The sequence below is a fragment of the Phoca vitulina genome, unplaced genomic scaffold, assembly GCF_004348235.1.
Source record: "Phoca vitulina isolate PV1807 unplaced genomic scaffold, GSC_HSeal_1.0 scaffold2, whole genome shotgun sequence".
NCBI lineage: Eukaryota > Metazoa > Chordata > Mammalia > Carnivora > Phocidae > Phoca > Phoca vitulina.
This window is the reverse complement of record NW_022589705.1, coordinates 86,937,191-86,958,992: the sequence shown is the minus strand read 5'-3', so window position 1 is coordinate 86,958,992 and position 21,802 is coordinate 86,937,191. Positions and strand designations below refer to the sequence as shown.

Below are 21,802 nucleotides of genomic sequence, written 5' to 3'. Positions count from 1 at the left end.
TATCCAGATAGCAGTTCTCGGCATTTTCTTGGACAGCCTGCCCCACCGCAGCCCCCAAACCCCAGACCCACATACACACACTTAATCAGTTGTTAAGCCTGTAAATTCTGCCAGCAAAATGTCTCTTCCTTTCCAAGTGATCCTACACACCTTAGTTAGATGAGTCTTTACTAAAGCACAGCTTCAGTCATGTCACATATTTTAAAAAACTCTTTAGCCAGCCTCTTGCCCACTAGATTAAGTGCCGTGATGTTTTGGGGCCCTCAGAATGGCCCTGATCCTTTTCTAGCCTTACCTGCTGCTCTCCAGGACAGGCCTCAGGCTTCAGGCAAGCTGCCCCCGCCCCCCGCCGCCCCAGTTTCCCTGCGCAGCCTTGGGTGGAGCGTGTGCCCCTCTGTACGAACTCGGCTGTTAAATGTCTACTCCTTAAGACAACTCAAATGACACCTCTTTCTTGAGTATTTTAAAAAATCTTCCCAGCTAAGTGTGTTCCTCCCACCCTCTTCCTCTGGACCAGCAGAACATGGTCCCTCCCAGTTTTCTGGATACCGGACTCACTCTCCTTCCCTGATCACAAGCTCCCCAGGGAAGAGACTCTGTCTTACTTATTTCTGACCCGTGTCCTTCAGCACTCAGTAAATATTTGAACTTTTGATTTGTTCTTGAACAATCTTACCACCTTCTCCCCGCTCCCTTCTCTAACCCGCCAGGATGGTTTGGCTGGTTGGGAAGGAAGGGAATGACAGTTACTGTGTGTGGTGAGCCGTTGTTCCAGGCTTTTTACACATACTCTGCTGTGTCATCCTCACCATCCCCCAGTCGGGGACAGGTACTGTTAGTTTTCTGTATGAGGAAACGGATGCTGGGAGAAGTTCTATCATTTGCCCAAGGACTGAGACACACAACTAATAAGTAACCTAACCTGTATTCTCCTTCGTGTTTAACCTGTCTTACCCCCAAGTCCACACAACCTTATCACTGAAGTAGACCTCCATGTAACAATTCCCACCTTCAAAAAAGAAACACCTGTGCCTTCTACTTAATACATGCTCATAAATGTAGCTCAAGTAGATGTGTAAGGAAAATAAATTATTGGTTTTTGTTTCTCCATTGAATTTTTCATTTGAATCAGGAGTAGATGACAACATAATCTCTGTAATGGTCCATGTTGGGTATCCTGAATCCTCGATTCTTATATTTCCTTTCCCAAAGGTAAGAATCCAGTTGCTGTATTGATGGGGATGGGCTAGAGGGATGGGGGTTTTGGGAGGGAAGGGACTCACTGGAAGATACCCTTTTGAGCAGTTTGGATGAATTTGGATTCATCTGATCTCCAGCCAGTGCACAGAGGGCAGTACTTCCCCGCTTGAGTTGTGGACTCTCTTTCTCACTGATTCTGAGTAATTGCAGGTTTTTGTTACCACTCCTGAAAAGTCAAACATCTGTGGTTTCTGTTGTTTTCTTGAGGGACTGAAGAGTAACATAGTCAGAAACTACCTGTCACAATGCAGAAAACACTTGGCTGTTACATGTAACATTAGACCAGCTGCCCTGCTGTTCTGCTCAACCTTCCATGAAGTTTACCCCTGTGTATAGGAAAGAGCCATGACTTTGTGGAGTCAGACAGCCTGGCTTTGAATTCTACTTTTTTAGTTGTGTGTACTTGGGTAAGTCAGTTCCAGTAAACTGTTTCCTCTTCTGGGAGACAGGATCATAGTACATCTTACAAGGTGGTTCTGTGGATCAAATGAAATAATACATAGAAACAATATAAGTGCCTGACACTCTGTGTTAGTACCTCCAAAGCACCATCCCCCCAAATAAGTGTAATGCATTGCGTTTTTTACTGTGTTTATTGAAACTTAGTAATTCTGCATTTTTTTCAGTCTCCTTTAAATTAGTCTTCAGAGCATTTTCTCATTTTCCTGCATGCTATGCCCACATGTGAATTTATTAGCTAATTATATGTTAGTAAAATGTGTACCAAACCTGTTTCTTCCTTTGTGCATTCTTGGAAAGTTGTATGGCTGTCAGAATTCTGAAGTTGGATCGTGTGCCACACGCACTCATTTAAAAGGACCCTTTTAGTGAGTTTGGCTTTACTTGAAGCAGAGCACCCCAGTAATGACTTCCACATTTACCTTCCCTATCTTTACTGCTTTCTGCTGACTGGCTTGCTTGTTCTGATCAGGATCCCGGGAATTGATGTCCACCCGAGAAATTCCTGCCGATGTTCCAGCCTCCGTCTAGTCTGGATAGCTACAGAAGGTGGAGGTCTTGTACAAAAGCCACCTTCTTAGTCTGCTTCCTATCTACCCTGCAGCGATGTTGACTTTTGAGAGGCTGGTTAACACAGACTGAATTTACCATCTCTGGGTCTTTGGTCCGGCCCACTTTCTTGGTTAATTCACACGACCTGGCATTTACACGTGGACGCCTGGGACGGTGTGTCTTTGCCTCAGAGAATTAAGTAACACAGTTTGGAGCTGACTTAAAACTTTTTTTTTTCCCCTCATAAATTGGGCCCTGAGCATCTTTCATAAATCAGGAATGTTTCTTGGAAATGTAATTCTCACTAAACTCAGTCCCAAGGGTACTTCTCTATAAAAGCACATTCTTGTTTGTTCTGTCATAACAAATGCATTTGATGATTGTAATAACATTGATCGAAACATGATTGAACAGGAAAGCGTGCCCATCATAAATAGATCAGTTTGATACTAATCCATGTTCAAAGCATAACTGGAGCTTTATGAAACACCAGATAGCTCTAGGAAAATTTTTATCATATTTTAAGCAAAATGTTCTAGTTAGCCATGAGTCTGAAGGAATCCCCTATTTTTTTTTAAAAAAAATGTCTGTCAAAACCTGAGGTGTTCCTATAAAAAATTGCTGATACCCACGCAGAGTTGGGGTGGGGGAAGGTTGTGACTTTCAGCCGAGGCTCACCCACAGTGTGATCCTAGGCAAGCCAGTGGGTTGTATTTAATAGAGGATTAACTATTACATGACACTTTTGATCTGTTTTGAGTTTTATTAGAGAAGTAACAGAACTTACTACCACTTGTTGAGTTCTGTCCTGGATACTGCCAGATACCTTATATTTAACGGAAACAGCAACCCTGTGAGATTGTTTTTACTCTGTAGCCCAGTAGGTTGGGGCCAGGTGACGTTAGTATAGGACGTGAGGTTAGGGAGCTAGCTGCTGAACAGTGGTTGACGTAGGCCCATCTTGTGATGGCACCAGTCCTCTTGCCGTGCCACTCAGCAGGAGACCAAAGCCCTCCTTGCTTTGGAACCTTTGTGTTTTCTTTCAGACATTTACGAATAAAGTTGCTTGGCACGTGGCTTCTAGGGATCTGAAAAACTTGCTTGGAATTACTGAAGCTTCTCATATTCACTAAACTGCCAGTTGCAATGATACTTAAGTTTTTGCTCCTACATTTTGATATAAGTTATAGAAATTAAAATGGAGTTGCTTTACAGGTTTACTTAATTTTTAGATACAGGTCAGATTTTAGCATTGATAACTATACATTAGGCTTATGAATTTAGGAGCTTCGTTTAACATGTGAAATGTAAGTCTGCTTCTCATGATGAGCACTGAGTAATGTAGAAAATTGTCGAATCACTATATTGTGCACCTGAAACTAATATAACACTGTCAACTATACTGGAATTAAAATTAAAAACAATAAAAATGAGAAATCAAATATAAATAAAAATAAAATGTTAAATGTAAACTGGAAGGAGAGCTTAATTATTGTATAATAAGTTATTGATAAATAAAATGGGCCCATGGTCTCCCCACCCCCCCGGATCTTTCCTAGACATGTTTTCTAAGTGACTTAATGAGGATTTTTTTTTTTTCCTGTGCCCCTCCAAACAATGAGTCCCTCCTCCTGGCCTAAAGTCTGTTGGCAAGTGCAACTTTTTACCACGTCGGTTCTGCGGGAGCATGGGTTGCTCCAACTTGTTCTTTAGGGGCTCACATCCAAAGTACACTTCTACCCCAAGACTGCAATCCGATTGTGTAGCCTGCTTGTTACTTCTTGCTGATTATGCTTGCTTCTTAGTGATTTGCAGTGAAGTGAAGCTTTATGCTAGGTGGCATGGTGAGAGCAAAGATTTTTCTAAATAAAGTTGGAACCAGAAGTTGTCCACATGTCACAGTAATGGCTGTCAACATATATTTATGTCCTCCCCTTCTTACACAGAACGTGGCTTCAGGCATACATGGGTGTACTGCTGTGGGTTGTTATTCTTTTAAATCTGTTAAAAATCCGCTTGGGCATAAGATACAGCAATATTTTATATGTATTTTACATGTTGTTAGTGGGAGTGAGTTCTTTCTTGTTTTGTTATTAAAATAGTATCAGATGAACTGCTAAGGAATTGGTCCTTCCTAAAAATTTGTGTTTCTCTACTAGCAAGCTTTATGATGTCCATTTGGGCACTAAACATGCACTGAAGTGCAGGGTTAGATTGATTTGGAGTAATTTCTTTTTGAAAGAATTTGTGCCAATTCTTTTTCCTCTCCAAAAGAAATGGGTTTGGAGCATGGGCTCCTTGCCTAATGTCAATTCCATAAGGCTCCTTGGGGCGGGGGGGGCGGGGTGTGTGTGTGTGTGTGTGTGTGTGTGTGTATGTGTTTGCCTTGCCCCCCTCCTTCCCCTCATAACTGGACTTTGCCACGAGGAAGATCTGTACCTATTATAATCAGGCATTTCTTTCCTTTGGAGGGTGATTTGTCATTCCAGACAGCACGGAGCAAAAGAACAGACTTGAGTGGGGGGAAGGCGAAGTTATATAAACTTTATTCATAGTTAAATATTTGCTTCCAGGGAAGGTGAAAAATGCTTTGTACTTTTTCCTTTGGCTTTTTTCCTCTAAGAGAGCTTGTCATGCAACAACAGAAAAAAGTGGCCAAAGGCAGAAAAAACTCTTCTCTTTTCCATGTTGGTTTGTTTTTATTGTAAGACAAACCTTTCATGTTTTATTGTTATGAAGTTTAAACGTGGCCTAGAGGTGCCAATCTTTAGTGGAAACAGCTGCAGAGTGGGTGTCCCTGGATCAGGTGGGACTTCTTTGAAGCACCATGTTGCCTTTTAAAAGAAATCCAGCATGTGAGAACTTGAGCCTGTAAAACTCATCAGCGGCCCCACCGTTGCTAATCTCTCAAGTAACCGAGATAGCTAAGTTTAAATCAGACATTGGCATTGAAAAAATCAGTTTCTGTATTATTTTTTTCTGAAGAGACCGATCTTGTGTCTTAAAAATACAGAGACCGGGGGGGGGGGGGGGGGTGGGGGGAGTCACTCTTAAGAATGGAAGAGGTAGGAGCCCAATTGGAGACCATCTTTTGCTTAGTCCGAACTGGGATTTTGGTCTCAGACTTGCAGATAGGTGCTTTTGCTGGGAGCAGAACTAGGTGTTGGGCATATACCTGAGCTTAAGTGTCTAGGGTAAAGATTTCCTGTGCTGTATTGATTGATGTTGAGACAGTTCTCATCTCTGTGGTGAGCGATGCTGGTAGCAGTGGGTTACCATCATTCTTGGTCTACTATTTGGAAAAGTTGAGCATCTGAGAGCTTTCTTTCCTTGGGGAAAAATAGGAGAGACAGGCATGGAGTCAGAGGGACAAGAAAAATGCTGAAATATTTTCCTTTTGGGCTTTTGATTTGTTTGCCAAAAAATTGCCTTCCAGATGGAGAAGACCAAAAGCTCTGATTGTAAGCCATTATGTTTTTACTGGCCTACCTCCCCATCCCATTGCCTGGTTTGAAATCTGTAAGCCAGTCCAAATCCTTTACCTCATTTTCTAGTACCAATTTACTGTCTTACTCATCTTCCAGCTGCAAGGGGGTGAGGCAAGTTGCTTTGAAATTGAACCCGGTGCCATTTTATAAACCGGGCAACAGCAGATTCTCACCAAGGAGTATCAGTCGCGATAGCTCCCATTTCTCTGAAGCTCTTGAATCTCACCTACCAGGTGGACTTGTGTCTGTGACATGTGCGGTAGGATCAGCCTGGGAATGAATCTGAACAAGCCCTTTTGGCCTTGTGCAGACTTGTTACTGGCCTGGTTGCCGAGCGTTCTGGGCTGTTGCGTGGGAAGCACAATTTGGTTTTTGGCTGTATCTTCACTGGCAGTAGAAATCTTGACACTCCAGCTTTCCCTCGGGAGGTAGTGATTGTGTCGGGGGTGAAATTGTAGGGGACCCCAGTGTCAAGACATAGTGGGTCGAGGGGCTTTGGAGTCTGGCAGACCTGGGCCCCGTTCACGGCTCTACCACTAACTCAACAGAGTACCCTTGAGCAAATTGTTTTCTGCATCTGAAAAATGGGGGATAATACCGGATCAGGTTGTCATTTGGTTTGAAAGAGAATTTGGGGGTGGGGAGGGGGAGAAAATGGTGGGTACTCATGGGAAATACCAAAATGTTAGTTCCTTTTCCTTCAGATGATGTTAGCTTTGAACAGGTTTAACTAGTGTGGTCTGTAAGCTACCTAGCTTTCCACCATATTATAAATTGTATGGACATTAGGGTGACATGAGTGATTTTCAGATACTGCATTTTAGGGGCGCCTGGGTGGCTCAGTCGTTAAGCGTCAGCCTTTGGCTCAGGTCATGATCCCGGGGTGCCGGGATCGAGTCCCACATCGGGCTCCCTGCTCCGTGGGAAGCCTGCTTCTCCCTCTCCCACTCCCCCTGCTTGTGTTCCCTCTCTTGCTGTGTCTCTCTCTGTCAAATAAATAAATAAAATATATTAAAAAGGGGCGCCTGGGTGGCTCAGTCGTTAAGCGTCTGCCTTCGGCTCAGGTCATGATCCCAGGGTCCTGGGATCGAGCCCCACATCGGGCTCCCTGCTCGGCGGGAAGCCTGCTTCTCCCTCTCTCACTCCCCCTGCTTGTGTTCCCTCTCTCGCTGTGTCTCTCTCTGTCAAATAAATAAATAAAATCTTTAAAAAAAAAAAAAAAAAAAATATATATATATATTAAAAAAAATATACTGCATTTTAAAGTTGAGCGCTAAACCTAATGCAGGGTCTGTTGGACAGGGGGCAAAGTCATGGTTTGTAATGAAAATTCGTATTTGTATAGGATGCAGTCATATGAGAGGAACCTACACCATGGCCGCATGTATGTGGCACGAGAGAATGATAAATCATTCTGAGTAAGTGGCATAAATACTTTCTTCACGCCACCATCAGCTGGGTGGTTGCATGGGTGGATGAAAACTGATGTGAATTAGCTTGCTTAGTTGTGCCGAAGTTCTGTGTTTAGAGCAGAGACGTCAGGCTGGTGACCAGGGAAGTACTCTGAGTGTTTACACTGCAGTAGCCTAAAATCATGGTTAGAGAAGAATCTCTTAGAATTCCAACAGCCAAAATTGGAAAACTATTAAGGCAAAGTGAGAATCGGGACTTTTTTGTGGTGCTTAATTGTAAAGAGGTTGGTTGGGGGCTCAGTTGAACCCTGGAGTAGACACTTTGTAAAGAGCCTCAGAATACTCTGAAAGGTCTGAAAACAATTGTCAAGTCTGAAAAACAAATATACAATCAGACCTTGGCACTCTTCCTTGGTGTGTATAACTTTTTTGATAATGGAAAAATGAGTTTACTTCAATATTTGGGACATGTATTATTATAGTATGGGGGGTGATTCCCCCCCTAAAATGGTACCACAGACAAAAAAAAAATTTCTTTTAATGGTTCTACATTCATTTTAACACACTTTTTTTAAAGGTTTGATTTATTTATTCATGAGAAGAGACACAGGGAGAGAGAGGCAGAGGGAGAAGCAGGCTCCCCAAGTAGCGGGGAGCCTAGTGCGGGACTCCATCCCAGGCCCCTGGGATCATGACTTGAGCCGAAGGCAGACGCTTAACGACAGAGCCACCCAGGCGCTCCTCATTTTAACATATCTTATGAGAAAGATATAACTAGCACTCAAAGCTATGATTACACCAGTATTATTTAAGTTCAGGCCAAATTCATTTAATTAAATACGTGCATTGATTTTCTTAACTTTTTTTTTTTTTAAAACAAGTAATTGTGAAGGTAATGTAGATTTAGCAAAAATTGTGATGGCAGCACTAGAATGACCAAGGTTTGAGAAATACTGGTAAAAATGAGGATCTGGTCTTTTTCCCCCACAAGCTTAGATTCCTGTGAGGTTTGATTGAAAATTAGGTATTTAATTTTTTTTTTCTTCCAGACCATTAAAATAGGCTTGCATTTGTTCTTTTATTTTGAAAGATAGTGGTTGAAAATGCCCCATGAGTGAAAACAAGAGAAGGGGACTAATCTCCACATTCGGGGCTTTTGCGGAGACACTTTCCCTCTGTCTGAGGTCTCTGACTTGTGTCTGACATGTGACAGCCTTTGGGAATGTTCTGGATCACTCCTTTCCCTATTCCTCAAAAAGTAGCCATCACGCAAAATGCTAAAATGACAAGGGGAGCTTCCAGTTGACATTGTTTACAGTCTGAGGTCCTGGCTCAGGCACCCCTGTGGAAGAGGACTAGGAGCGCCCAACGTGCCAGACGTTGTTTGCAAGTGGGGCCCAGAGCGTCTGCTCAAGAACGGTCTCTTGGCTCATTCCCCTGCCCCGCCAGACTTGTCTAGACAGAATTGGGAATAAAGTTTCTCTCCCCTGTTGTAGGCAGAAGGACCAAAGGCATCCGTAAAGCCTCTGACGATAAGGTTAGAAATGGGAAAGTCACCTCGGTACCAAATTATTTAAGAAAAAATTTGTTTCATAGATGTTTACATTTATGAAATGTTCATTTTGTTTTTGTTAAGTTACTGTTATAAGATTTAACATGTTTTTCCTCCCTCTTTGTAGGTACTGGTTTTGGATTAGGACTTGTTTTTTCACTTACCTTCTTTAAAAGTAAGTGTGACTTTTACTATTACCTTTTCAACATAGTGTCCTTGTGCGCGTTTTCTCTGTCTCTCACACACACACACGCACACACCCAGCAGGCACACTTCTGGAGGGCACAGCTACGTGGTTGCCACCCCATCCGTTTATGGGTGTAGGTAGGCCACTGTCAAAGGTGCTAGACAGAGAATGTGGACTCAGAAGAGGTCAGAGTGGGTTGGGCACCTCCAGAGTTCCCCGTGGGCGTTGAGTCAGGGTGCCTGATATCTTCAATATGATATCATCTGAAAAGCCTGTACTTTATGCCAGTGAGTCACTTGGCCAAATCTGCATGCTCAAATATTTCTAATTAATTATAATTTTTTCTAAAGGAACTTGAAAATGAGTCTTGCTGGTCACAAAAACAAGTGGACCAAAAATACACATGCCTTTTGGCCAGAAATTCTCCTAAGCAAAGGGCAGACTATCCCTTTCATTCTGTGGAAGAAATTCTGAAATTTGGTTATCGAATAGAAGCCAAAGGGGTCACTTTGACCGCTTTCCGTGAAGAATGGGTGGGGAATACATTACCAGGGAATCATAATACACAGTGCTGATGCAAAATCATCACTTAATGGTATTGGCATAAATAAGCTTTATGACTTCAATCAAAATTCAGTGATTCCATTTAAAATTCAAAGGTGGTATTTCTGTTAAGGTTAAGAAATTAGTTAAAATGAGCAAATGATTAGAACGTATATATAAAATTAAAACGTTCGACTGTGTCCACTGTTTTCATATTGCACCACTTGTTAAGACCTTGAACCCTAGGGGCATAGGTACTTAATAAATATTTGCTGAATTGATAAATTCAGTAATAGACTCCCTTTCCTGGTTTTTAACTGTTGATTAAACATTGATAGAAACGTGTGGCATGTTGCAGTCATCAATAAGATGCATGTTGAATATTTATTGAACCCTAAGCAAATAAATGTATTGAAGCCAGAGAAAAAGCTTTATCTTCTCTTAATGGTTCCTTATTGGGATTTTCCTTTTTCTGCTCACTAGGAAGAATGTGGCCATTAGCCTTTGGTTCTGGCATGGGATTGGGAATGGCCTACTCCAACTGTCAGCATGATTTCCAGGCTCCGTATCTTCTACACGGAAAATACGTCAAAGTATGTATAGAACTGATATTTCTCTTTCTTTTAAAAACAATTTCTGCAGGGTCCCTGAAGAATTCTTTGGAGCACATATAATTAATGAACGGTGTGTGTCATTGTGGCACCACTGAGCTCCTAATTTGCTCTTCGGCCTTTAGTGATGTTGACACCGCTTTGGTGCCTAAAGTCTGTCCTTTCCACTGTGGCTTGAGATACACCTGTGCATTCACGTATATAAGCTTTTGTGAGCGAGTAGAATGGATGAACCTGCCTGGAAAAGTTTATCATCGCGGTACAGTAGATTTGTCTTAAATTATCTGTAAGTAGCACTTATGTTCAAGATCTCAGAGTGCCCTGTCAACATCTCACACGTGCTCCAGCTAAACCTAAAGACAGCTGGGACTCAGCATTCTTTCACTTTTTGTTGAAGAGGGGAGGTTCTCCACTCTAAGTCCCATGTGATTCTGCTGAAGTCCTTGTCTACAGGTGGATTTTTAATAATGGGGACAGGATGAAAACCTGTGGCCTGCACCTCAGGAGGGAGAAGGTGGCACGTCTCCTGAGGTTCTTCCCATTGCCTTACTTTAGATGATTGGTTACTGTGGGGTTTGGGGGAAAAGGATCATGGGAGGCTGGGTGCTCAAGGACAGGGGTGGTATTTAGTTTTGTATCCCCAGGGCCTGGAACAAAGTAGACACTCAGATAAATAGGAAATGACTGAGTGAAGTAAACTGTATCTCCTATTAGATGTGTTTGTGGCCTCAGGCTTACTAAGGCACAGTCTTTGTAGCGACACCAGCTTCAGTGCAGAGTGTCCTATTGCCTGGATGTGTAGATTCCTCTCCCTTCTGGGTTGCCCGTGAGCTAGAGTCGCTATGATCTGGGCAGCAACAGGGGACGAGGGGGAAGAGCCCAGAAGCCAGGAGACCGGGGTGTGGGTCCTGGACCACCCACCGCTTGCTTCCTCTGTGATCTTGAGTTTTCACTTCTGTCTATAAAATGAGGGTAATAATTTCTACCTACATGGTTGCTGTGAGAATTCAGTGTGAAAATGATTTTAAGCTGTGAGGGGCTGTATCAATGGGAGTGTTGGCGGTAATAGTTGAGGCTGGCCCCGAAAGGGTGATTGACTTACCCCTCGTTCCTCCGAAAGAACAAGTAGAGTGGAAGAGGTGGTACCGTCGAGTGTCCCGGTTCTGGTCAAAAGCTGGAGCCACAAGGGTCACCAAAGCTCAAAGGACAGTCCCCACCACAGCTCAGTAGCCTCTGTCTTAGAACCCGCTCAGACCACCCACGGCCTGCCAGGCCCCCAGCCCGCGCGTGCTCAGCCAGAGAACTGGGAGCAGTGCGAGCTGTCTGGCCAGGGAGCCTGGCTGCCCTCCGCCGCCCTCCAGGTCAGTGTCCTGTCCCTGCGCCAGAGCCCGGGGGAGACCCTCCCAGGGACGAGAAGAAGCGCAGCTGCGTGGTACCAAAGCTGGCGACAGGCAGTTTCCACCGCTCCCTGACCCTTTGCTTTCTTGGCACCACAGCTGGATTTGGGGGAGAACAGAAAGGAGCCGGAGAGGAGCGTCAGGTCTTTTAATTGTTCAGAATGTTTCCGTGTTCCAGACCCAGTTGTCATGGATGGTGGCTCAGGGGTGATTATACGCGTATTACACATTTCGTGGCTGGGAGCTACTGTGGAAAATATTGTTCCTTTTTAACGGCCTTGTGTGTACTGCTCCAAAATGGCCTTGTAACTGCGTCTGGACTTGAGTCTGTGCCTCTGGGTGGTCAGCCTCCATTCTCCGCAGAGGCGGGCACAGCGCAGGGCTCTTTCAAGGTAGTCACCTCACGGTCGGGGCCTGTGGAGGGCCCCTCCTGGATGCCTCGCCTTTCTCTTCTTTCTCGAGACCTCCCTCCCAGTAGGTTAGTGGGAGAGGTTTTCCTTGCCTTCCTTCAGCAGATGAGGAACTGCAGTCTTACTGTGGTTCAGAAAGTTGCCCGAGGTCCCATCGGTAGTCAGCTGTTCGATTCCAGAGCCGCGCTGCGTCCGCCCACCTCTGATGCAGCCCTCTGATGAGTGTGAGGAACAGCTGTGCGGGTACTGACTCTGGTCCCCCTGCCCCCGTCCTCCCACCAAGATTAGGGAGCCACTCTTGAGGCCCTGGGAGGGGTGTTAGTTCTCTTGGGAGACCGTTTTGTAAAGCAAACCGGGTGTGAAGGCTTGGGGCCCATTGGTCCCTTGGGTCGGAGATGGTTGTCCAAATGCTGTCTGCACACTTCTAATCAGAGTGTCCTTACTTTCTAGGAGCAGGAACAGTGACTTGCACCTGAGAACATCCCAGTGGGAGGAAAAGAGAAATCATGTTTATTCCTCAGGAATACTGAAGTGCCCTGGAGTAAGCTGACATTCTTCTGTAACAATGTTATCAGTAACGCTTTAAACTCCAGCACACTGTTTATGTATTTGAAACGAAGTCTGTTTCTTGTTTTGTATTTTCTCTCTGGAAATTGCAAGGAGGTGGTCTTAAAAGAAATAAATTAAAAATAGGCAGCCCAGTGCATCGCCTGCGTTTCTTTGCCTGTGGTCTTTGAGCCTCGGGCCGACTGTATTTGTGCTGCCAGCCGCTGTAACCTCCTGGTCCCTGCCACGCAGAGCCTTCCCGAAACCACAGCCCTTGTGCGTCCCGCCCCCCTCGTCCCCTGACGGGTAGTGTTCGGAACTGCGTCCACCTCACTCGGTGCTTGGAGTGTCTGCTGACGATGACAGATGTCTTGAGGAGCCTCGCCTTTGCCGTAGCAGCTCCTTAGGATCCGTGTGTCCTTCTCACCAGTAGGCCCAGCGGGGCACGTTTCAGCCGCACCTGCTGCACGAGGGCAGGGCTTCTGTGGGGAAGGGTGTGCATGCGGGTGGCGTCCACGGCTCCCTCCATCCGTGGCACGGTGTCTTGCAGCTTCGGGGGGCGGGGGGGTGTGTGCTTCGCCCTGGGGGGCCGGGCGAGCTCGTGTTGTACCCACCCGGCTCGAAGGCCACGTTTGAAGGTGATTTTATCTTCACACAGTAGCTGAAGGTTGAGGACAGAGGGGCTGCTTCTCATGCCCCTCAGTGAGTTTATTCCTTTGGTTTCACTTGAACCAGGGAGGCTGGACGCAGAAGTAATATTGCGACAATTTCTTCTAAAAATGTATAGAGACCCGGAGGGAGCTCCGTCTTTCCTATTGTGTTTCTCTCTCTACAATAAAATGAAGATGCACAGCGCTTGATCCCACTGGTCCCTTTATCCTGTACATGTTTGGTGTTTTTTGTTTTTTTTTTTAAGATTTTTAAATTTATTTATTTGACAGAGAGAGACACAGCGAGAGAGGGAACACAAGCAAGGGGAGTGGGAGAGGGAGAAGCAGGCTTCCCGCAGAGCAGAGAGCCCGATGTGGGGCTCGATCCCAGGACCCCGAGATCATGACCTGAGCCAAAGGCAGACGCTTAACGACTGAGCCACCCAGGTGCCCCTATCCTGTATATGTTGATTGAGCATCTTGTGTGAGCCAGGCACTGTTCCAGGCCGCAGAGATAGATGGAAAGGGAAGACATAAGATGCTTCGAGTGTGCTGGAAGGCTGGGCCTGCAGACTCTTGACCCCGAAGCGGAGGGGTGTAGGAGAAGTGCAGTGAGAACCAAGGAGAAGGAACAGCTAAGTGTTCTTCAGATGGCCTGGCGGAGGAGGGATACCGTGGGCCGGTACTTGAAGTGGACGTGGACATTCGAGCCAGACGAGGAAGAGCAGGAGGGTGGCTTATGTGAAGGCGCGGAGTCACGCAGTGCATATGGTTGTTGGCGAATGACACGGAGGTCCGCAGGGGCCAGAGAGGTGTGGAGGGTGAGGCCAGGCACTGGGGAGGAACTGGTGTCTGACCCCAGTTCTGGAACACTGATTAGACGGTTCTTGCAAGTATCGCAATGAGTAGATTCAGGGTAGAAATACCCTCTCTTTTTTCCCTCCGTCATCCTTCACCCCACCCCCCTTTCCAGAAAGGGGTGCTAAGCTCTGGACCAGAACGGGAAGCAGTGGCTCTCTGCCCTGCAAACTGTCCAGACTCCTCTGCTCTCTGGGCCTTTTTGTTGATTTGAATCACTTAAAGCCCAAAGGGGGCCTGAGCCCAGGACTAGAAGTCATGGCCGTGGCTCACCAGAGCCGTTCTGCTGTTTTTCACTCTGCTCCTTTCATTCCATGATCAAAATAACCCATGTCACTAAAAGAAAAAATGCCCTTGCAACCTGTTTCATTCCTTACTCTTGTCTTCATATTTGCTTTAAAAGTTATTTCCCTCTAATTTTTCTGTCTTTATTCAGGCAGAGAGAAGAGTAACAGGTCCCTTTTCAAAAAAGAAGAAAACACAAATCACAGCATGCCCACTGGTTCTCTGGATAATGTCAGAAGCATATGGAGTGGAAATGGACACTGGAAGCAGGCTTCCCTATCTTACTTAAGTTATTGGCTTGGGCATGATATTTGGAGGGTCCCTTTGCCCAGCATCTTTGAAACGCCACTTCTGTGTTTGAGAAACTGGCCAGCTCTGTGAGGGAGTGATTCCGGGCAAAGGTTGGCCAAAGGAAGCATTGGCTGTTTGCTTTAATTCCAGAGCACTTTGTATTCCTGCCTTGGAGCTCTTAGCAGAGACTGGCCCGAAGCACAGTGCTCAATTTTGTCCCCATTCCCTGCCCCCATCTCAAATCAACCTTCAGAAAGTTCCAGCTCGTTGGCAAAGGCACACATTCTGTTCTACTTTAAGTTTCATTAGAAATTCAAGTCCTCTGGGGCTCTTTTCCCTTGTGGGGCTATGAAACTTTGACTTTGCTTCTTGTCTGCCCTTCTGGAACCAAATACAAGGAAATTCATGGGTTTGGGGAGAGAGTGATGGGAACCCAACTGGGCACAGGATACTGGGATAAGGCTGTGGCGCCCCGAAAGTGGCCTGCTCTGCCAACATATATAAATTCATACAGTCTGAGCTTGACACTGTATAATTTGGCCCAGAACAATATGTATTTTGAACTCATTTAGGTGAATGACTTTGGCATTCCAAGTACCCACTGGGGGAGCCTTTATCAGGCTGCATTTGCCTTATGCAGCAGTAGGCCTTTGTTCTGAGACATGGCCTCAGAACACACTCTTGTTGAGTTGTCTCCTTAAGCGAGTGTCATCCTCTCATCCATTTCAAAAGATCCCAGGATGAAGTCTTGAAATCGATGCTTGTAGGAAATGCCAAGACTGGGAACGGAGGAGAGATCTATGTAGATTTGCTTTTAGTTTTCCCAAGCCTCACTGTTTACATTGTTTTTTTTTTCTTTTTTTTTTCTTTTTTTTTTTATGTAACCAAGCCATAATTACATTTTACTTGTCGTGGTTCTATCTGATTGTATTGTTGAAGGACTATTTTTGAACCTGTCCAAATAAACTCTGCAAAGTATTTCCACAAGGATGTACTCCATGGGGCTGGAGCAGCCTTCCTCCTGAGTGGTCTGGAGACACAAACAAGTTTCCTGTTGCATGCTTTCTAATTACATAAACGCGAAGGGGTGGAAGAGAGAAAGTGGAAATTCTAAGTACCAAAAGGAATGTTAAGTTTAGAATAACAAGCTCATCTGGAAGCTATCACCACTTTTTTCTCTTAAGTGTGCTGCAAGCACCCCTTCGCCTTGGACACCAAAGGATGAGGTCGGTTGGGGTGAACACCGACCTGGGCAGGAGCAGGGCGGAGGTTCCCGTGTTCACTGAGCAGCGTCTGTGTGGAGCCAGGGTGAGAGTCAGTGATCGCCGTTAAAGCCGGAAAGATGTGGAGTCTGAGGAGCTGGGTCCAAGCTCCCATTCCATCACTTACTCACCGAGTGACTCCCTTCGCTGTAAAGGAAGCAAAAAGAATTCCTACCTTATAGGCTTGGAGAGAGAGATACATGTGCTAACACGAGCATTAAAAAGAGGTTGTTGCTCTTTGAATCAGAATGGAGTATGTGGTATTACTAAGGGTGGGTAGGGGACTGTTCCCGAACAGAAAGGGCATAATCTTTGGGCTCAAGGAGTCCGGTTCTTAGAGTCGTAAACGAGCAAGATCTAAGAGAGAGAATGGATGTCTCAAATGAGTTTCTCGTAATAAAGTAGTTAGAAAACACTGCATCTTCGTAAGTATTAAATGTCATTTGTTTTCACTCTGTTCCATTGAGATACACATGAGTACAGCCACTGTGGCGTCTCTTCTTCCGACACGACCCGAGCTAAAATTCAGTTACTGGCTCAGCACGCGGTACACTAGCGGGGGCAGGGGGACAGGGGACACTAAGGAAGTGGAATGGGAACCTGAGACCTCCTCACGGAGCTTCGGGCATGGTAGGAAACAGCACCTCGAGTGAACATTTGTATTCAGGATAATTGGCTTCCATTGTGCGATCCTCACTTTGGAGCTCGGAGCCAGCCAGGAGATGTAAGTGGGGGAAGGCGACGTCAGGAATTCTTGGAGGAATTTGGGAGTGGGCAGAAGAGGAGTCTTTAATAGGGAAGAAACTGGGACTAGAGAAAGGAGCTCATTATCAACTGTCAGCCAAGTCATCTTTCCCTTTTCCTGGTCCAGCCGGTCTGAGCCAGGCAGAACTTAATTTGATCACTTCGAGTGAATAGTATTTATGGGGCACGTGCTTGGTGCCGGTTACTGCTCTCAGGCTTTACATACATCACGATGCTTCATTTTTATAACTCTCTATGAGAGAAGTACTTTTACCTCATTTTATAGATGAAGAAGCAGATTTGGAAAGGATAAATTAACGTGCCCAAGGACTAACAGCTAAGAAGTGATACAGGCAGGGTTTTTACCTGATTCCAGAACCCAAGCTCTTAACTACGCAGTTGAAAACAGTTGAAACTGGGAAGGGTCATTCAAAGGGGCTTGATCCAGTTTAAGTCCGATTTGAGACACTTGAACTAGTTGAAATCGATCAGTTTCATTGAGTTTAAACTGATAAGAACAAGTTGATTCAATTTCAAATCATCTGTATTTATTTAAAAAACAATCCCTAGGCTTATTAATCAGAAACATAATGGTCAATCAGAGCTTCAGGTCAGTGTTACTGATGAGTTTTGCTAAATCCTTGCAAATGTGATAAAGCATCATGACATTTTATTGACCTATGCATCTTAAAAACTACATTTTTCAATTAGTTTTTTTTTTTAAAGACATAATTTACAAATGGTAAAATGCACCCATTACCTGGTTCAAAAATGAAAACCTTTTTGTAATGTATAGCTTTATATTTTACTTTTAAGAGGCTAAATATTGTAACTTGATATAATTTTACATTCACAGAAAAGTGAAAATAAGGGGCTCCTTCGTACCCTTTACCCATGCTCACCAATTATTCACACTTTCCCTCGCCTGCTTTACCCTCTGTATCTGTGTGTGTGTATAGTATTTTTTGAGCCATATGAGAGTAAGATGGAGACATCATGTCCATTGACACACAAATACTTCAGTGTATGTTTTCTAAGAATAAGGAAATTCTTAGATAACCACAGTACAATTGTGTAAATCAGAGAATTGATGGGTGCCTGGCTGGCTCAGTCAGTAGAGCATGGGATTTGATCTCGGAGTCGTGAGTTTGGGCCCCATATTGGTTGTAGAGATGATTTAAAAATAAAATCTTTAAAAACAATAAGGGGCACCAGTGTGGCTCAGTCGGTTAAGCATCCGACTCTTGATTTCAGCTCAGGTTATGATCTCAGAGTTGTGAGATAGAGCTCTATTTGGGGCTCCTGCTGAGCATGGAGTCTGCTTAAGATTCTCTCCCTCTCCAAAAAAAAAAAAAAATTCTCTCCCTCTCTCCCTCTGCTCCTCCACTTGAGCAGGCGCTCTCACTCTCTCAAATAAATGAATACAATCTTTAATAAAAACAATAAATCAATCAGGGAATTAACATTGATACAATAGTATGATCTAATCCATAGTACATGTTGAAATTTTGTAAATTGTTGGAACAGTAACACTCTCCTGCTCTTTGCCCAATCCAAGATCATGCAGGGTATTTATTTAGTTGTCAAGTCACTTTCTTTAATCCAGAACCGTGCGTCAGCCTTTCTTCTTGCTCTTGACATCTTTGAAGAGTACAAGCCAGTTATTTTGTAGAGTGTTTCTCAGTTTGGGTTTGTCTGGTGTGTTTACTCATGATTAGATTCAGGTTTTGCAGTTTGGGCAGAGATGTATCTTTTTCAGTGACCAGGATATCCATGTGTCTTAATAGTGGTGTGAACTTTGGTTACTTGGTGTGAGTGCTGCCTGCCTGGTTTCTCCAGTGCACGTTGATTATTTTTCTTTCTAATTAATAAATTGTGGGGCGATACTTTTGAGACCGTAAATATCCTGTTCCATATCAAGCCATTGTGAGTTTTAGCATCCAGTGGCAATTTTCAGAATTCATTATTCCTTACGACCTGGAGTCACTATGAGGAAGAACTTTCCCTTCCTCCCGATTTATTTGTTCATTTATTTCTATCATTATGGACTCATGGATTCTCATTTTATTAAATTGATTATAATCCGTGATTGTCAATATTTATTACTCAGATTGTCCAGATATGCCTGTTAGGAGCTCTTCCGAGCCGGCGCCTGGTTACCTTTAGACTCACCCACTCCATTCTTTAAGGACAAGATAGTCCAGACCCTTCCAGTATTTTCTTTACCCCAGCCTTGGAATCCCTACTTCCTTTTAGAGAAGAATGGTAGTCTGAAACCGAGATCCGCAGGTGCACACATTGCTGTCCGTGTGTCATTGTTCAGCAGAGCTAGGGAATAGGTAGGTGTGTGTGTGTGTGTGTGCGCGCGCGCGCGTGTCTGTAACCTTGAGTTACTGATAACCAAAGTCCAAAACCTAGGGTTTTGTCTGGCCTTAGCCCATCCCAGTTTGTTAACTCCCTTATCTAACAGTGAGAAACCTGGCTTTGGGGATTTAATTTCTAGAAAGTAGTATTATCAGTGATAGCTGAGTGGAAATACGCTGGGATTCTTCGACAGGGAGTCAGAGTGTGGGTGCCCTCTGGCCTCTTGGCGTGTCTTCCAGTTCCGCTTTCCTTACCTTCTACCTCTTCTGTTGTCTACACCTCTGGATGCCATCAAGGCCCAGGGCACATTTTTCTTGTCGTGGTGTTTATGAAACAGTTTTGTCCTTACTAGCTTTCAGGTAGGCAGTTGAGTTTAACGTTTCATATATTTTCAAAACTCCTAAATTAACTTGCTTTTTTAAGTGGGTGGCCCTCACTGATCATTTGTATGGGTCAGTGACTTTCAATGAGAAGAAAGGCTTCCCCAAATTCTGACTATAGGGCATCTTCTGTTCTCTTTTGAGCTGCTTCCCTGGGTCACTGTGTCATCATGAGAAAGTCACTCGATCTCTCTGGGCCTCATTGTAAGACGGTGGTAATGATCCCTTCCTGGCACCCTGTACAAATGTGAGGTCGCGCACCTTGTTATTTTGGAGAAAAGTGGAACAGCCAGCTGAATATTATGATATAATCAACTGTGCAACAAATTATGATCAAATGAATCACTTTCCCATTTAAAACGAGGGCCTATCAATTGTGATATCACACGACAGACTCTTTTATAAGCACAGAAAGAAAGGCCTACCCCTATTGCAGACTTCACTTCCTCTTCCCTCTGTGGGGTCTTCATGCATAAAACTCAAAGTTCCACTTGTTTTACCAGGAAAAGTCCTCCTGTCGAGGAATATAAGGTAATTACAGACCTTCCCTTGATCCCTTTAGATACCCTTCTTAAAGACCAGGAGGTAGAGCCGTTGAAGGTGCATGTTAGAACGAGGCAGGCGGTAGCCACATCCCTCCAGGTTTCTTGACTCCTCACCCTGGGCCCCAGAAACCAGCCATAAAGCTGCTTTTTTGGCCCAAACCTGTGATCTGTAGAGCCTTGTTCAGTCAAGGCAGGGGAGTCTTGGGGATTTCTTTTACCTCACCAGAATCTCTGTAAGACTTCCGGTGGCCTCTCAGCCTCCAGCCTCACCCCCCTCCCCCAGTTCTTTAGTTTTTTTTTTTTAAGATTTTATTTTTAAGTAATCTCTACACCCAACATGGGGTTCAAACTTACAACCCGGAGGAGGTGCCTGGCTGGCTCAGTTGGAAGAGCACGCCACTCTTGACCTCAGGGCTGTGAGTTCAAGCCCCACGTTGGGTGTAGAGATTACTTAAAAATAGAACCTTAAAACAACAAACAAAAACTTAACAACCCTGAGATCAAGAGTCACACGCTCCACGGATGAAGCCAGCCAGGCGCCCCCTGCTTCTCCACCAGTTTTAACACTGTTTTATGCCTGTTCATAAATTTTCAGTGGTTCCCCACTCATGCACAGAACCTCGGTCCAAATTTCTTAGCTTAGCATTCAAGGCTGTCCACCAACCAGCTCCTACCTCGGCCTCCCACTCTGCCCACTGCTCTCTCCAGAGTAAGTTAAAGGCTAAGAGCAGGAGCTCTGGAGCCACGCTTTCGGGGGGCGGGGGGTTGAATTCCAGTTCCGACACTTACTTGCTGTGGGGTCCTCCTGGAAGTTACTTACGCTGTCCGTGCCTTGCTTCCCTCGTCTGTAAATGGGAACGATGATGATTCCTTCAAAAGGCTATTATGAGAATAAATTCATCCACATATGTCTTCATTACTATAAAAGCAGCCTTTTGCACGGTGCCTTGACCTATAGTCACGTTGGATTATATCATTATTCTACCCCCTTTATTCTCCACACGGCAGCCAGTGTTAAAACATAAATTGGATTATGTCGGTCATCTGCTCAAAACCTTCCAGTGGCCTTTCATCCCATTTGGAGAAAAAGCCAAAGTCAATCCAGTGCACTCCAAAGACCTTGCAAGTTCTGGCCCTCCCGGTACCTGTCTGCCCTTGACTCTTCCCACCCTCTCCCTGCTCCTCTGCTCCAGTCCTTCTGTCCTTCTGTGCCTGAACACTCTGGTGCACTCCCACCCTGGGGCCTTGAGACTAGCTATCCTCGGCTTGTGGTCTCTGCCCTTGCCTCGCCCAGGTACCCCCAAAGCTCATGCCCTTGTCTCCTTCCAGCCTCTACTCAATGTCTCGTGCTCAGTGAGATCTTCCCTGACCACTCCAGTCTTTCTAACCCTACACACACCCTAACCCCCCCCCCCCCCCCCCCCCCCCCCCCCCCGCCCCCGCCAGCTCTGCTGGATTTTTCTCTCCGGCCTTGCCCTGAATCTTGCCACAGTATGTATCTTTACCTACATCGTCTGTTGGTTGGTTGTCTGTCTCCTCTCACTAGAATGTAAGCTCCCCGAAGGCAGGGACTGGAATTTGTTTTACTGCTGTATCCTTAGCACCGGAACAGGGCTGGCACATGGTGGGTACTCAGTAACTATTTGCTGAGTAAGTGAACAGTAGTCCATTAACTCTGTTTCAATCAAACTAGTTATTTATTCCTAAGACATATTTTCCTATGGGTGGTACATTCATTCAACCAAGTTTCATCTCACAAGCCAAATGTATCCATTTGGTGGTGACTTGTAGGGGAACTGTGTTAAGAAGGATTCTGGGGCTGTGTCTGGGCCCATCCAGGCGTGTTATGTTACTGTTGTCCGCTGGAGCACTGTGGAGGCCCGCGGGCCACGTGTTGGTCAAATACAAACCCCTTTCCCTGGCTCGCTCTTCCTTCCTTCCTTCCTTCCTTCCTTCCTTCCTTCCTTCCTTCCTTCCTTCCTTCCTTCCTTCCTTCCTTCCTTCCT

General features: G+C 45.0%; 1 protein-coding gene across 1 annotated transcript in view; it reads left to right on the top strand.

Moving 5' to 3' along the window:
* The window catches only part of MICOS10 (mitochondrial contact site and cristae organizing system subunit 10), a 32,027-nt gene extending 18,721 nt beyond the window's left edge, over window positions 1-13,306 (top strand). The window contains exons 2-4 of the mRNA XM_032392351.1: window positions 8,851-8,898; window positions 9,937-10,046; window positions 12,322-13,306. Of these exons, the coding sequence (XP_032248242.1) occupies window positions 8,851-8,898; window positions 9,937-10,046; window positions 12,322-12,336 (173 nt within the window). The 3' untranslated portion in view covers window positions 12,337-13,306. The remainder of the gene's footprint in view (window positions 1-8,850; window positions 8,899-9,936; window positions 10,047-12,321) is intronic.
* The last annotated feature ends 8,496 nt before the right edge of the window (window positions 13,307-21,802 follow it).